Genomic DNA, 12,023 nt, shown 5'->3' with positions numbered 1-12,023 from the left:
CACCCAGGCCCTCCAGACTCCAGGCCTGGCACTCTATCCACTGTGCTACCTAGCTGCCCTTCTTTTTAGTTTTTTGGTTGTGGCAGACTCTGTGATCCCATTTGGGGTTGTCTGGGCAGGGGTCCTAGAGTGCTTGGCCATTTCCTTCTTCAGCTCTGAGACAATAGGGTTGAGGGACTTGCCCAGGGTCACGTAGCTAGTAAGTATCTGTGGCTGGATTTGAACTTATGAAGATGAATCTTCCTGATTGTAAGTCCATCCTCTGTCCATTGCACCACCTAGGTGCCCTTACGGAAGGAACTTTAGAGGACAGCTAATCCACCAACCACTGTATTTCTACATGAGGAAACTGCCTGGCCCAAACTTGCGTGAGGAATGGTAGACCCAGGATTCAGACGTAGGGCCTCTGACCCCAAATCCAGAACACTTCCCGTTTCTCACTGTAATCCTCCCCATGGTTAACAGCCTGCCCTTTGCCGATTCTCTATCGGGTGGGCAGGGGGAGGGGGAATCTCCTAAACCATGCCAGAGAGAAGGGGAGGCACACCTCAACCAGCTCACTAAGAAATTAGCGTGACTTCCAGCTGGCATTGCTCCCACTGCGCAGGGGCCTGGAAACCCCAGCTGCATTTCTTTCTTCCTTTTTTTTTATTAAATTTAATTTTTTAAACCCTTATCTTCCATCTTAGAATCAACCCTGTGTATTGGTTTCAAGGCAGAAAAGAAATAAGGGCTAGGTAATGGGAATCAAATGACTTGCCTAGGGTCACACAGCTAGGAAGTGTCTGATGTCACATTTGAATCCAGGACCTCCCACTTCTAGGCCTGGCTCTCAATCTACTGAGCCACCCAGCCCAGCTGCATTTCTGCTGCCAGAACTTTCAGATATTGGCTGCCAAGGGGCAAGCCTGGGTGGCCTGCCTGCACCTACCTGGTCCCTCTCTATCGCTACTTCTTCCATCTGCTGCAAGATAGCTTCGATGCGCTCTTTGTACATCTTTGAATCCTTGCGCAGGGCCATGCCCTGCAGCTCAAACATTTCCTTCTCTTCTATACTCTGAGGAGAAAGGAGAAGTCATGGGCATCAGAGGGGTTCCAGCTGGACATCTTCCCCCAGCCCCTCTGAGCACATGGCAGGGAAGGACCATCTTCATCGTGCTTTTCCCTCTTCCTCACCCCAACAATTCGGTAAAAGAAGGTAAGAGGCATCATTCCCAGAAGCAGCCTGACAGATCAGATTAAGGAAGGAAAAACAGGAAGTACAGACAGGAAAAGGAGGGGGGTGACAAAACTGTTTAAGGTTGAGCTTGGTGTATAAAAAGAGGATTTTATGCATTGCTGGAGGATGTAGAGACTGTTACCTTTTTTTTTTTAATTTGAGAGATCCCTCAAAGGCCTTCTACCCACAAGAATCTCCCTATCTCCACTTGCCCCAATGCCTGAAACCCCACCAGGAGGGCTTCATTCCATGGGGATTTGGCACTGCCCTCTCCTGACTCCTCTTTTAAGACATCATCCCCCTGTCAACACATTCAGTCTCTCATACTTCAGTATGAAGGAATTTATGATAGTGCTATTCTGTGAGGAGTGGGAGGGAGGGAGGAGGAAAAGAGATACAGAGAAAAGTATGCAGAGATAAGTTTTAGGGGTGCCAAAGACAAATATTAGGTATAAAAGTGCTTTGAAGAGTTAAAAGAGCCAATGTAAATTATCTTATGCTTTATATTTACATTTTATTAAATATGTAAACCTATATCAAATATTCCTATATTTATATTTACTTAATGAATTATATTTATACGTGTTGTTGTTGTTCAGTCATTTTAGTTGTGTTTGACTCTTCCTGACTCTAGCTGGGATTTTCTTGGCAAGGATACTGGAGTATTTTATCATTTCCTTTTCTGGTTCATTTTGACAGACGAGGAACTCAAGTCTTCTTAACTCCAGGCCCTGCATTCTGCCCACTGTGCCATCTAGCTGCCCTGAATTTATATATGCCCAAATATAAATTATTTTGCTTGGTGTCCCCTGACTGTTGGCAAAGTAAACTAATGGGTCAGAGACATGCAGCTGCTGAGATATGAGTAAATGAGAAGGACAGAGAAGAGCTCCCTCTGCCCCCAGGAGCATGTGAAGTTGTGATGCGGAACCCAAGTCCTCTCCAAGCCCTTCCCTCGCTCGCAAGGTATCACAGGTACCACAGATCCTCAGGACTGAAAGAAGTCTTCCAGGTCATCTAATTCAACCAACACTCGGAACACTCTCCAATACGCTCAACAACTGCTCATGGAGCCGTCACTCAAAAATCTCCAAGCAGGGAGAACTCCTTCCTCAGTCCCCAGGACAGCTTTGGGCAGCTCTATCTGTTGGGAAGCTTTGCTTTACATTAAATCTAAATCTGCTTCTGCATCTCCCTCCCTTTTCTTCTAATTCTGCTCTCCTACTTGGGGAATCCAAAGTGGTTTGTGGCACTCAGGAGTTTCTGACTACTTGACCAACTCCAGGACAGGCTGGGGCGCTGAGCAGCGTCTGGGCCCAAAGTCACCCACAGCTGAGCTCTGGATTGGCCTGTTTTGGGACAAGGCACCATACTGCAAAAGAGACCCTGCTCGGAGGAGAATGGAGCCTTGTCCTCCAAGGAGCCCACCTTGTTCCGAAGTGCCTCGGCTTGCCGAAGCTCCTTTCGCAGGTGGAAAATTGTGTTTTCCTTTTCCTGGTGATCCTTCAGGGCCTCCCTCCAGTCTTCTTCCAGAACCTGGATGTAAGCATTATTCTTATCCCGTCTTCCTTCCTGAATGATGTGGGAGCCAGCAGGGAGAAAATAGCTTAATAATCATAATCATATGCACTTCAATAAATCCTTTAATGTAAGTAGCACAAATATTATTATCCCCAAACACATAAAACAAATATTATTATCCTCATTTTATAGATAAAGAAACTGAGGCAGAGGGAAGGAAAAATTATTTGTCCAAGTTCATTACAGATAGTGGTTAAGCCAAGACATGAGTTCAGGTCATAAGAATCAAGAATCTTATATTTAGAGGTGGAAGGGGCATTGGGAATCATCTAGTCCAACCTCTACATTTTACAGAGAAGGAATCTGAAGCCTTAGAGAATAAATGACTTATCCAAGGTCACATAGGTAAGATGTGGGTAGAGCAGGTCCTCTGACTTCACAGGACTCATTCCCCTGAATCATGCTGTTTGATCCCAAAATGAGTGCTAGGTCCTGCTGCCTAAGGAAGTCTCCTTATACCCACTTCTCTGGGTGCATGAAATCCTACCATTAATGATTCATTTTTTTCTGAATCTTTCTGCCATAGCAAGTGGCATTCAGGTCTGGAGGGATCCATGGGACAAGGGGACATTAGGAGAGACTGAGGTGGGGAGTGTGAGGGGAATTTCCCTTAGGGGACAATGGGAAATGCATCTTGGAAGGAGGTAAGGAGGAGCCTTCCCCTTCTGGCCTTTTCCTGGACAAAGTCAGCAGGAGGGGTGAGGCACAGGAGCAGCAGTGGCCTGAGCTCTAGATCTCAGAGCAAGGCCCCCAGGCCAGCCATTTCTTCATTTCCCACTGGACATTCCCCTCAGGCCTCTGGTGTGGGCACCTTCTTTTCCTCTTTCCTTTTTCAGTTTTCTAATGTGTACTGTCTTCCCCATTAGAATGTAAACTCTTAGAGGGCAGGATCTTTCTTTCTTAGAATAGTACCTGGCACATAGTAGAAGCTTAATAAAAATTTATCAACTGGTCGACTGACTGCTGTCTAATGACTAAATTGGCCTCCTGGAGATCACAGGGTTTAAAGATGAAAAGAACTGTTTGAAGTGGGAAGACCAATTCTGAGGAAAGGGCATTTCTGTAGTCCAGGGTTGTATATCCCAGGCTTGACAAAGGTCAATTTGTGAAAATTAAGCTTTGTCTCTTCTGCAATGGCCAGATGTCCACTACAGGAGGAGCTAAGAGACCAGAAGGGAAAGTCTGCAAGGATTAATTCTGCTAACTTCACATATTCACTGTGGGCTCTGGGCAATATCTTTCTCATTTTACATTGCAAAGGGATGCTCAGGAACCCAGGACACATTAAAAAAACATATATTAATGAATATGATTATGCTATAAGGAATGATGAACAAGATGATTTCAGAAAGCACAGTGAAAGCCTACATAACTGATGCAGAGTGAAATAAGCAGAACCAGGAGAACATTATACACACTACCAGCAATACTGTGGAATGATCAACTGTGATAGACTTTGCTAGTAATGAATGGCAATACGATGATCCAGGATAATTCTAGGGGACTTATGAAAAAGAATGCTACCCACTTCTAGAGACAGAACTGTTAGAGTATAAATGCAGATGAAAACATATCATTTATCACTTGTTTATTTGGGTATATAATTTGAGGTTTTGGCTTTATAAGATTATTCACTTATAAAAATGAATAATATAGAAAAAAATTTTGCATCATATTTGTATAACCCAGATTGAATTGCTTGTCTGCTCTGGGAGGGGGTAGGGAAGAAGGAAGGAAACAACATGAATCATATAACTTTGGGAAACTTTTGTGGAGATTTATTATTAAAATAAAGAAAAAAATTATTAAGCATTTCCTATATGCCAGACACTGTACTAAGTGTTGAGGATACAAAAGGGGACAAAAAGCAGCCCCTGCCCTCAAGAAGTCTATAGTATAATGTCTTGGAGAGTCATCTATTCATTTATTTATTTCAAGATATATTTGCTGAGCATCCAAAACATTAAACTTCGTTGGATGAAGTTCTGGCTTTGAAGAGATTTCCTAGCTATGTGACCTTAACAAGTCACATCTCATTTTGGGGTTTCATTTTCCTCATCTGCAAAAAATGGGGTCTATCATGCTTGTACACCCCACTTAGCAGAAATTTGAGGAAAATGCTTTCTCAACTTTAAAGCACCATCAAAATTGGTACTATTATTATTTCTCTACTTCAGTCCTACTCTGATATATCCTCATAGTTTGGATGCAACCCTGGGTTTTTGAAGACCATACCAGAAGAATGCAAGCTCTGGTGGATTGTGCCAAACTGGGGAGCTTTTCAATAAAGACCCAGTGAGGGAACATATGCCTCCTGTTCAAGAATCATCACTAGAATGGCAGCAGCAGAGTGCTTTTTTTTGGGGGGGTAAGGTAGGGGTGTTGTAGCAACTCTTAAAATCATCTCCAAAGTCACAGAGAAGCTATGAGCTATATTAGTGGATTGGGGGCTGCAAGGAGTTAGGGATAGGGTCATATGAAATTAAAAGTCTGAAGTTGAAATAAGATCTAATAATAATAAGTTATTATTATTAATTCTGCTGGGGAAGTATGGGAAATATAAAGAAGTATGAGACACGGGTCCTATCCTTAGGGAGCTTGTGATCTGGTTAATCTATTTGGGAAATAGGTCTTGGAGCTTTTAGGGGAATCTGAAACCTGTTAATATTCCTTCTGCCTTTTCAAAAAAATTCCACTTTGGGGCTTCTAGGTAGCTCAATACATAAAGAGCTAGGCCTGGAACCTGGAGGTCCAGGATTTACCTTCAGATACTTCCTAGTTGTGTGTGGGCATGACTCAGCCTCAGTTGTAAAGCCCTTACCACTCTTCTGCCTTTGAACTGATATTTAGTTAATTCAATTTTATTAACTGATTTTAATTATTATAAATTATTCGATTTAATTTAATTCTTAGTTTAATTCAATTTTATTTTGTTTTTAAGTCTTCATTCTTTCTGACCTATCTCCCTGCCCCAAAATTGAGAAAGCAAGAAAAATAATCACACACCTCCTTCCATTACAAACATAACTATAGTCAAGCAAAACAAATTGTCCCATTGACCAAGTCCAAAAAATTGTCTCAGTCGTTGCTCTATCACTTCTCTATCGGGATGTGGGTGGTGTGTTTTCAGGAGTTCTGTGTCATCATGGTTAGTCATTGTGTCAACCAGAATTCCTAAGTCTATTTTGGAAAGATAGAATTATTTGTCTTTACAATACTGTTATTGTATAAAAGGTTTCTGGTTCTTCTCACTTCACTTTGCATCAGGTCATACAAGTCTTCCCAAGCTTCTCTCAAACCTTCCTCACATTCATATTTCATAACTTGTTCAGCAATCTTCCAATTAATTAGCACCTCCCAGTTTCCAATTCTTTGTCACCACAAAAGAACTACTATAAATATTTTGCACATATTATTATTCCCTCTTGAAGATCATTTTACAGATCCCAAGATATCATCAAAGCATTCTCTTAATTCTTCTGTGAATAAGATCTGAATTCTTGGAACCAGGTGGCTTACCTACCCTGATGGAGCTCTCCAGTTCTTGGATCTTTGCCTGAAGAAGATCCTTCTCCTGCTGTATCTCCCACACAACCTCCTGACTTGGCCTCTGTTCCATGGCATGCCTAAGCTTCATTGTGTGCTTCCTTTCTACATTGCAGTCATCCTCAGCCTTCATCAGGTTGTGCCTTAATCGGTCTATCTGTAAAACAGGATTATTCACCTCCATTAGATTCTTCCCATACCCTCCAGGACCTTGAAGTTCTGGCTGGTTTTGTTTCTGCTCTCTGAGAGGTCAAAGGGAAAAGACCCTCACTCAACTTATTAGCAGTTCTATTTGCTCTCACCTTAGTTTTTATCCAGAAATAATAGCCATGGTGCCTTCACTAGGCTTGGAATTCTTTTGGATGAGAGCATGGGAATGGCATAGTTGGGATGAAAGTTACCTATGAACTAGGGAGATTTACTCCACTTCCAAGTGTCAGAAAGGGTTAAAACTCTTGCTTTAGACCACACTGATAACTAGGAAAAATGAGAGACTGACAGATAGACACAGGTTTAAATCAAGATAGACCCAGAAGGTGAGATCTAGAGACCAATAAACTAACCTAGATTCAGAGGCAGACAAAAAGTTAGTGGCAGACCCAAAGCCAAGACTCAGATCAAGAAACAGACCTAGAGATAGACACATAAACTGATCTAGGTCCAAAGGCAGAGATAAAGCCCAATCTAGAGTTAGACAACCAGAAATGGAAAGACTGATATCCAGAGTTACAGAGCCAGAGGCTGACAGAGAGACAGACCAATCCAAGCCCAGAGACAGCCCGAACATGCGGGTTGGGAGATGGAAGGGCCCACCTCCAGCTGCAGGTCACGATTCCTCATGAGCGCCATGTTTTTTTCCTCACTCTGCCTGGCGTAGAGCATGGCTAAGTCATAGTTCTCATCCTTGCACCGCTTGAGCTCATGGCTGAAGGCCTCACACTCATCCTTCATCTTCTGCACACGCTCCTGATGCTTGCGCAACATGCTGTCTTTCACCCGCATTTCCTTGATGAAGTCATCCTTAGCACTAAGCATCACGTTCAGGTCCTGTACCTTCTTCTGAAGCTTCATGACTTCATTCATGAGCAGCTGTGTCAGGCCTGACTCCCCAGAAGCATCTGTCCAGGCATAGGAATTACCAAACACACAGTTATATCCCTCTTGGTTCAAGCCTATCTATCCTTCACTTACCCCCTACCACCAGCTTTCTGTCAAGAGAGGCCCACACTTGCACTCATTGTTCATAACTGCATACAGTTAATATTTATTCCTGCTTTAGAGAACATAAGGGTGTCTAACCCTCTCCCCAGGAGGCCAGGTAGAAGGCTTAAGAATCAAGGCCAAAAAAAAAATTAAAAAAAAAAAAAGAATCAAGGCCATTTTGATTCCATCTCCTCTCTGATGGAAAATCACCAACAGGACATGTTCCAAATCCTCCGAAAGGATCCACCAAGAGCAAGTAGACCTCACACAGATTAGTAATGAAATAATTTCCATGGCTATACTGCCCATTTCAGAGAAGAGGAAATCAAGGCCCAATATGATCATTTCTATGACATTATTTAGTAAGTATATGTCCTTACCTTTTTCCAATATGCTCAGAGTACTGAAAGTGCAGTATTAGTTTAATGGTCAAAAGACCTGAGTACATGATTTGTGATGGGACTGTGGACATCACAATCTTTGAGCTAAAACTTCCTCATCTGTAAAATGGGGATAATATTACTTGGGGTCTATCTACCTTTACAATGCCATTATAAGAAAAGTATTTTAACATGGCAAATATGAAAATATGTCTTGTGTGACTTCACATATATCATGTTGTTTGCCTTCTCAATGGGGCTAAAGAGAGGGAGAGTATTTGGAACTCAAAATTTTTTAAATGAATTTAAAAAGAAAGAAAGAAAGAAAAGGTTTTATAAATCTTAAAGAATTATAGAAATGGGAGCTATTGCCGTTGCCTATTTTCATTCATTAAAAATAAAAGGACTCAAGATTCTACATGAGGCAGCATTTATCTTCATAATACCTCCCCTCAAGGCAAGAGCTAAGATATTTATGCACATTTTGCGGAAAAGAACACATAAGCAAAGGGGGACTTGGATGATTTGGGACAAGGTTGAGAATGGAACTCATAACCCTCTTACCAACTTTCTAAATGGCTGCTTAAGAATTTCTCCACCCCCACTCTGCCATCTAAATACCCTAAAGAATAACATCACTTTGTTCTCTAGATTATTTATGTCTCCAGGACAAATAAAGATCAGTTCAAAGTATAGATCATGTACTTTTGTATAAAACTTTTACCATATCAGAATATTTTTATCTCCATAAACTCCTATGGTGTTCTCATAAATCCTAGAAGACAGGCAGGGATTATAATCTCCATTTTACAAAGGGAGAAACAAATCCTGAGAGTTTAAATTATTTGTCCAAAGTCACAGAAAGTCAGTAACAAAGATGAGACTGAAATCCAAGGCTCCTGACTAACCTTAAACCACACTTTCTATTACTCTAAGCTGAGCTTTACTGTCTGGACCAACCTTACCTATTATCATGGAGAAAACCCTGGTGGGTTCCTTCCCAGTGATCTTCTTATATAGCTGTGGATAGTAAAGTTCCAAACTTTCCAGAAAGGCCACATATCCCTTGTGGCCGGTCCTTTGGAGAATGTCCAAGAGAACACCTAAAAAACAAAGAGAACTAGGGGTAAAACTGGAGACAAATTTCCTAAAATGGAGAGGCAGAGCCAAGATGGCAGAGTAGAAGCATGGAAATTTGGGACTGCTCTAAGAATCCTCTTGAATGAACTTTAAAATGAATACTAGAGTGACAGAACCAATAAGGGGCCAAAATGAACCAACTATCCTGCAGAAAATAACTTGGAAGATAGGCAAAAAGGATCTATTTCACTGGGGTGAAAAGGAAGAGCAGCCATTGCAAAGTTGTACCAAGGAGTACTGGCACAAGCCAACAGCAAGCCACCCACCCCTCTGCTCCAGGTTCTGAACCTGGGCCCAAGCCAACTTCGAGACTCCAAGACTGCCTAAGCCAACAGCAAAGCACCCCACACCCACCACTTGAAGTTCCAAGCCATAGTGCAAGTCTTCTTTAAGGCCTCAAGCCCCAGTGGAAGACATTCTGTAGTGCAACTGGCTTGTGTAATCCCAGAGTGAGGCCCAGAGCCCCTGCCCAGGCTTGAGGTGAGGCCCTGAGCCCCAGCACAAGGTAGCTCACAGTGCTCTGAGCCCTACAAGCCATCAACAGTCCCTCAAGGAGATTGAATCAACAGCTTTCAGAACTCCTAGCCCACAAGCCATCATACCACTTTGGAAGAATCAAAGCTTGCAGAACTAAAGCTCAGGGTCTCATCAAGGAAAAACTGAAGTTTAAGAGAGTTTCCCTTGAGAATAGAGCCCATCTTTGAGATAAAGGTTAAAAAAGGGGGGCGGGGGGGGGCTGGAAAAATGAACAAACAGCAAAAAACAAAAACAAAAACCTACAACCATAGAAAATTATTATGGTGATCAAGATGAGTCAGGCACAGATTCAGAAGGGGGCAGTGAAATCAAAACAAATTTCCTACATGTTCCAATTAGAACTGAGCTATGCTTTGAGATCTTGGTTCAATAAGAAACTGTCCAAACCTGAGCACTTGAAACTCATAGGACATAAACTATCTTACCAAAATGCTTTAAGGTTACAAGTCCACATATGTGTATTAGATTGTCAGGGTGATCTGCTGCTTGGCACACGGTCAAAAACAAACAAGAAAAAGAGAGTGGGGGGAGAGAGAGAGAGAGAGAGAGAGAGAGAGAGAGAGAGAGAGAGAGAGAGAGAGAGAGAGAGAGAGAGAGAGAGAGAGAGAGAAAGAGAGAGAGAGAGGATGGAAGGAAGGAAGGAATGGAGGGAGGGAGGGAAGAAGGAAGGATACTGACCTACTTTCCTTTTTCGAATGACCAGGTTGGGATCACTGAGAACCTGTTCCTCATCATCTAGATTAATGACCTTACACTGTCGGAGGTATGGTGTAATCCTAGAAGGGTCGATGATGGAGATAAGCTTCACCCGAAAGCCCTCAAGCATATTCCAACATTCTTCATCATTTTCATAGTCCGACATGGTGGGAAAGATGACTTCCTGGGAAATAACCACTGATGCTGGAGAAAGCCAAACAGGAGCTGGACCAAATCACCTGTGGACATGTATAAAGAACTTCAAATCCTTCACTGCTTTGGTTATACAATCCATTCCTCAAAGATCATAGAGGTGTAAGAGTGTGTGTGTGTGTGTGTGTGTGTGTGTGTGTGTGTGTGTGTGTGTGTGTGTGTGTGTGTGTGTAGATAGATAAAGAGATAGAAAGAAAGCAAGAGAGGAAGGGAGAGGGGTAATGAGAGGTGGTGAAAGAGAGGAAAGAGAGAGAGAGAGAGTATGTGTGTGTGAGAGAGAGAAAGGAGAGAGAGGGAGAGGAAGAGAGAGAGAGAGAGAGTGAGAGAGAGAGAGAGAGAGAGAGAGAGAGAGAGAGAGAGAGAGAGAGAGAGAGAGAGAGAGAGAGAAGAGAGAGAGGGGAACCATTGAGAAAATCTAAACAGCCTGTCCTCCCATTTTGTAGACAAGGAAAACTGAAACAGAAAAGGGAAATGATTTGCTGAAGATGCTCCAAGAATGGTAGGTATCAGCAGGATCATAACTAAGAATTCTGATTTCTGGGGCATATTCAGTTAAAGGAGTAGGGTATAAGATGCAATAATTACTATACACAGTTAGAGTAATAGATAGAGGCCATAGGAGGTGAGGAGGTTGAAGAGGAAAGAGAATTACACAGAAAAAAAGACTGAGCCAGGTCCTGAACTTATTAGGAGTGGGAGGAGTGAGAGCATGTGGTCCCTCAATGGCGCAAAAGAGTTGTATAGTATACAATTCAAGAAAGACTGTAAAGGTGGAAGAGAAAGTTGCTCAATGACAATGGTGAAAGGAGTCAGAAAAAAGTGGAGAGGGAAGAAGATGGCATCTTTTCTTCTCAGTCCTTAGCTGTCTAGGGGTAAGAGGGGAGGAATATCTGGTTTTGAAGATGGCACCAAGAGATTTATGGTAACTTCAGGAGAAAGCTACTCCTGGTAGCGCCAGGAGAAGGAAGCATGAGAGGAGGACACCTAGAATGAGGTGGAGTTTGTTAACAATAAAGGACAATTCAGGACAGCTAGATGGCTCACTAGATAGAGAGCTGGCTGGGATTGGAAGGATTTGGGTTCAAATGTGGTCTCAGATACTTCCTAGATTTCTGACACTGGTCAAGTCAATTAACCCCAATTGTCTATAGCCCTTTCTCTGCTGTCTTACAGATGTTACTAGGATAGAAAGTAAGGGTTTGAAAAAATCCCAACATAACAATAAAAGACAATTTAAGAGGGCACAATGGGAAGGGAGGGCAGAGAAAGAATAGGGACAAGAGCTAAGGATGAGTTTACTAAGTGGAGAGTGGAAGGAGCCCATATGATTCCCTTCTTTTCTCCTACTTCAGCATCTGTTGGATACAGGACCCAGGTCAGGCCACATCATAGGGAAAATACATCCTCGTGGGAAGGTGAGCTGCAGAAGAGGGCCTTCGACAGTCATGAGAACCTGGGTACAGGGGTATCTGTCCAGAGGCTGGTCATGAGAACAGGTGTTCTGCCAG

The 12,023-nt window shown here is 42.6% G+C and overlaps 1 protein-coding gene across 3 annotated transcripts in view; it reads right to left on the bottom strand.

Annotated features, from left to right (window-relative positions):
• Positions 1-12,023, bottom strand: part of CARD9 (caspase recruitment domain family member 9) — a 38,092-nt gene that overhangs the window by 13,505 nt on the left and 12,564 nt on the right. For all 3 annotated transcript variants that reach the window (XR_008915371.1, XM_056812695.1, XM_056812694.1), the window contains 6 exons: positions 10,285-10,541; positions 8,895-9,032; positions 7,160-7,464; positions 6,324-6,503; positions 2,648-2,791; positions 932-1,057 (listed from right to left, as the gene is read on the bottom strand). Coding sequence is in view for 2 of the 3 variants with exons in the window: in XM_056812695.1 (XP_056668673.1) it covers positions 932-1,057; positions 2,648-2,791; positions 6,324-6,503; positions 7,160-7,464; positions 8,895-9,032; positions 10,285-10,468 (1,077 nt within the window). In the remaining variant the exon portion in view is untranslated. The remainder of the gene's footprint in view (positions 1-931; positions 1,058-2,647; positions 2,792-6,323; positions 6,504-7,159; positions 7,465-8,894; positions 9,033-10,284; positions 10,542-12,023) is intronic.

The sequence above is a fragment of the Monodelphis domestica genome, chromosome 1, assembly GCF_027887165.1.
Source record: "Monodelphis domestica isolate mMonDom1 chromosome 1, mMonDom1.pri, whole genome shotgun sequence".
Classification (NCBI taxonomy): Eukaryota; Metazoa; Chordata; class Mammalia; order Didelphimorphia; family Didelphidae; genus Monodelphis; species Monodelphis domestica.
This window is presented reverse-complemented; position numbering and strand designations above follow the sequence as displayed.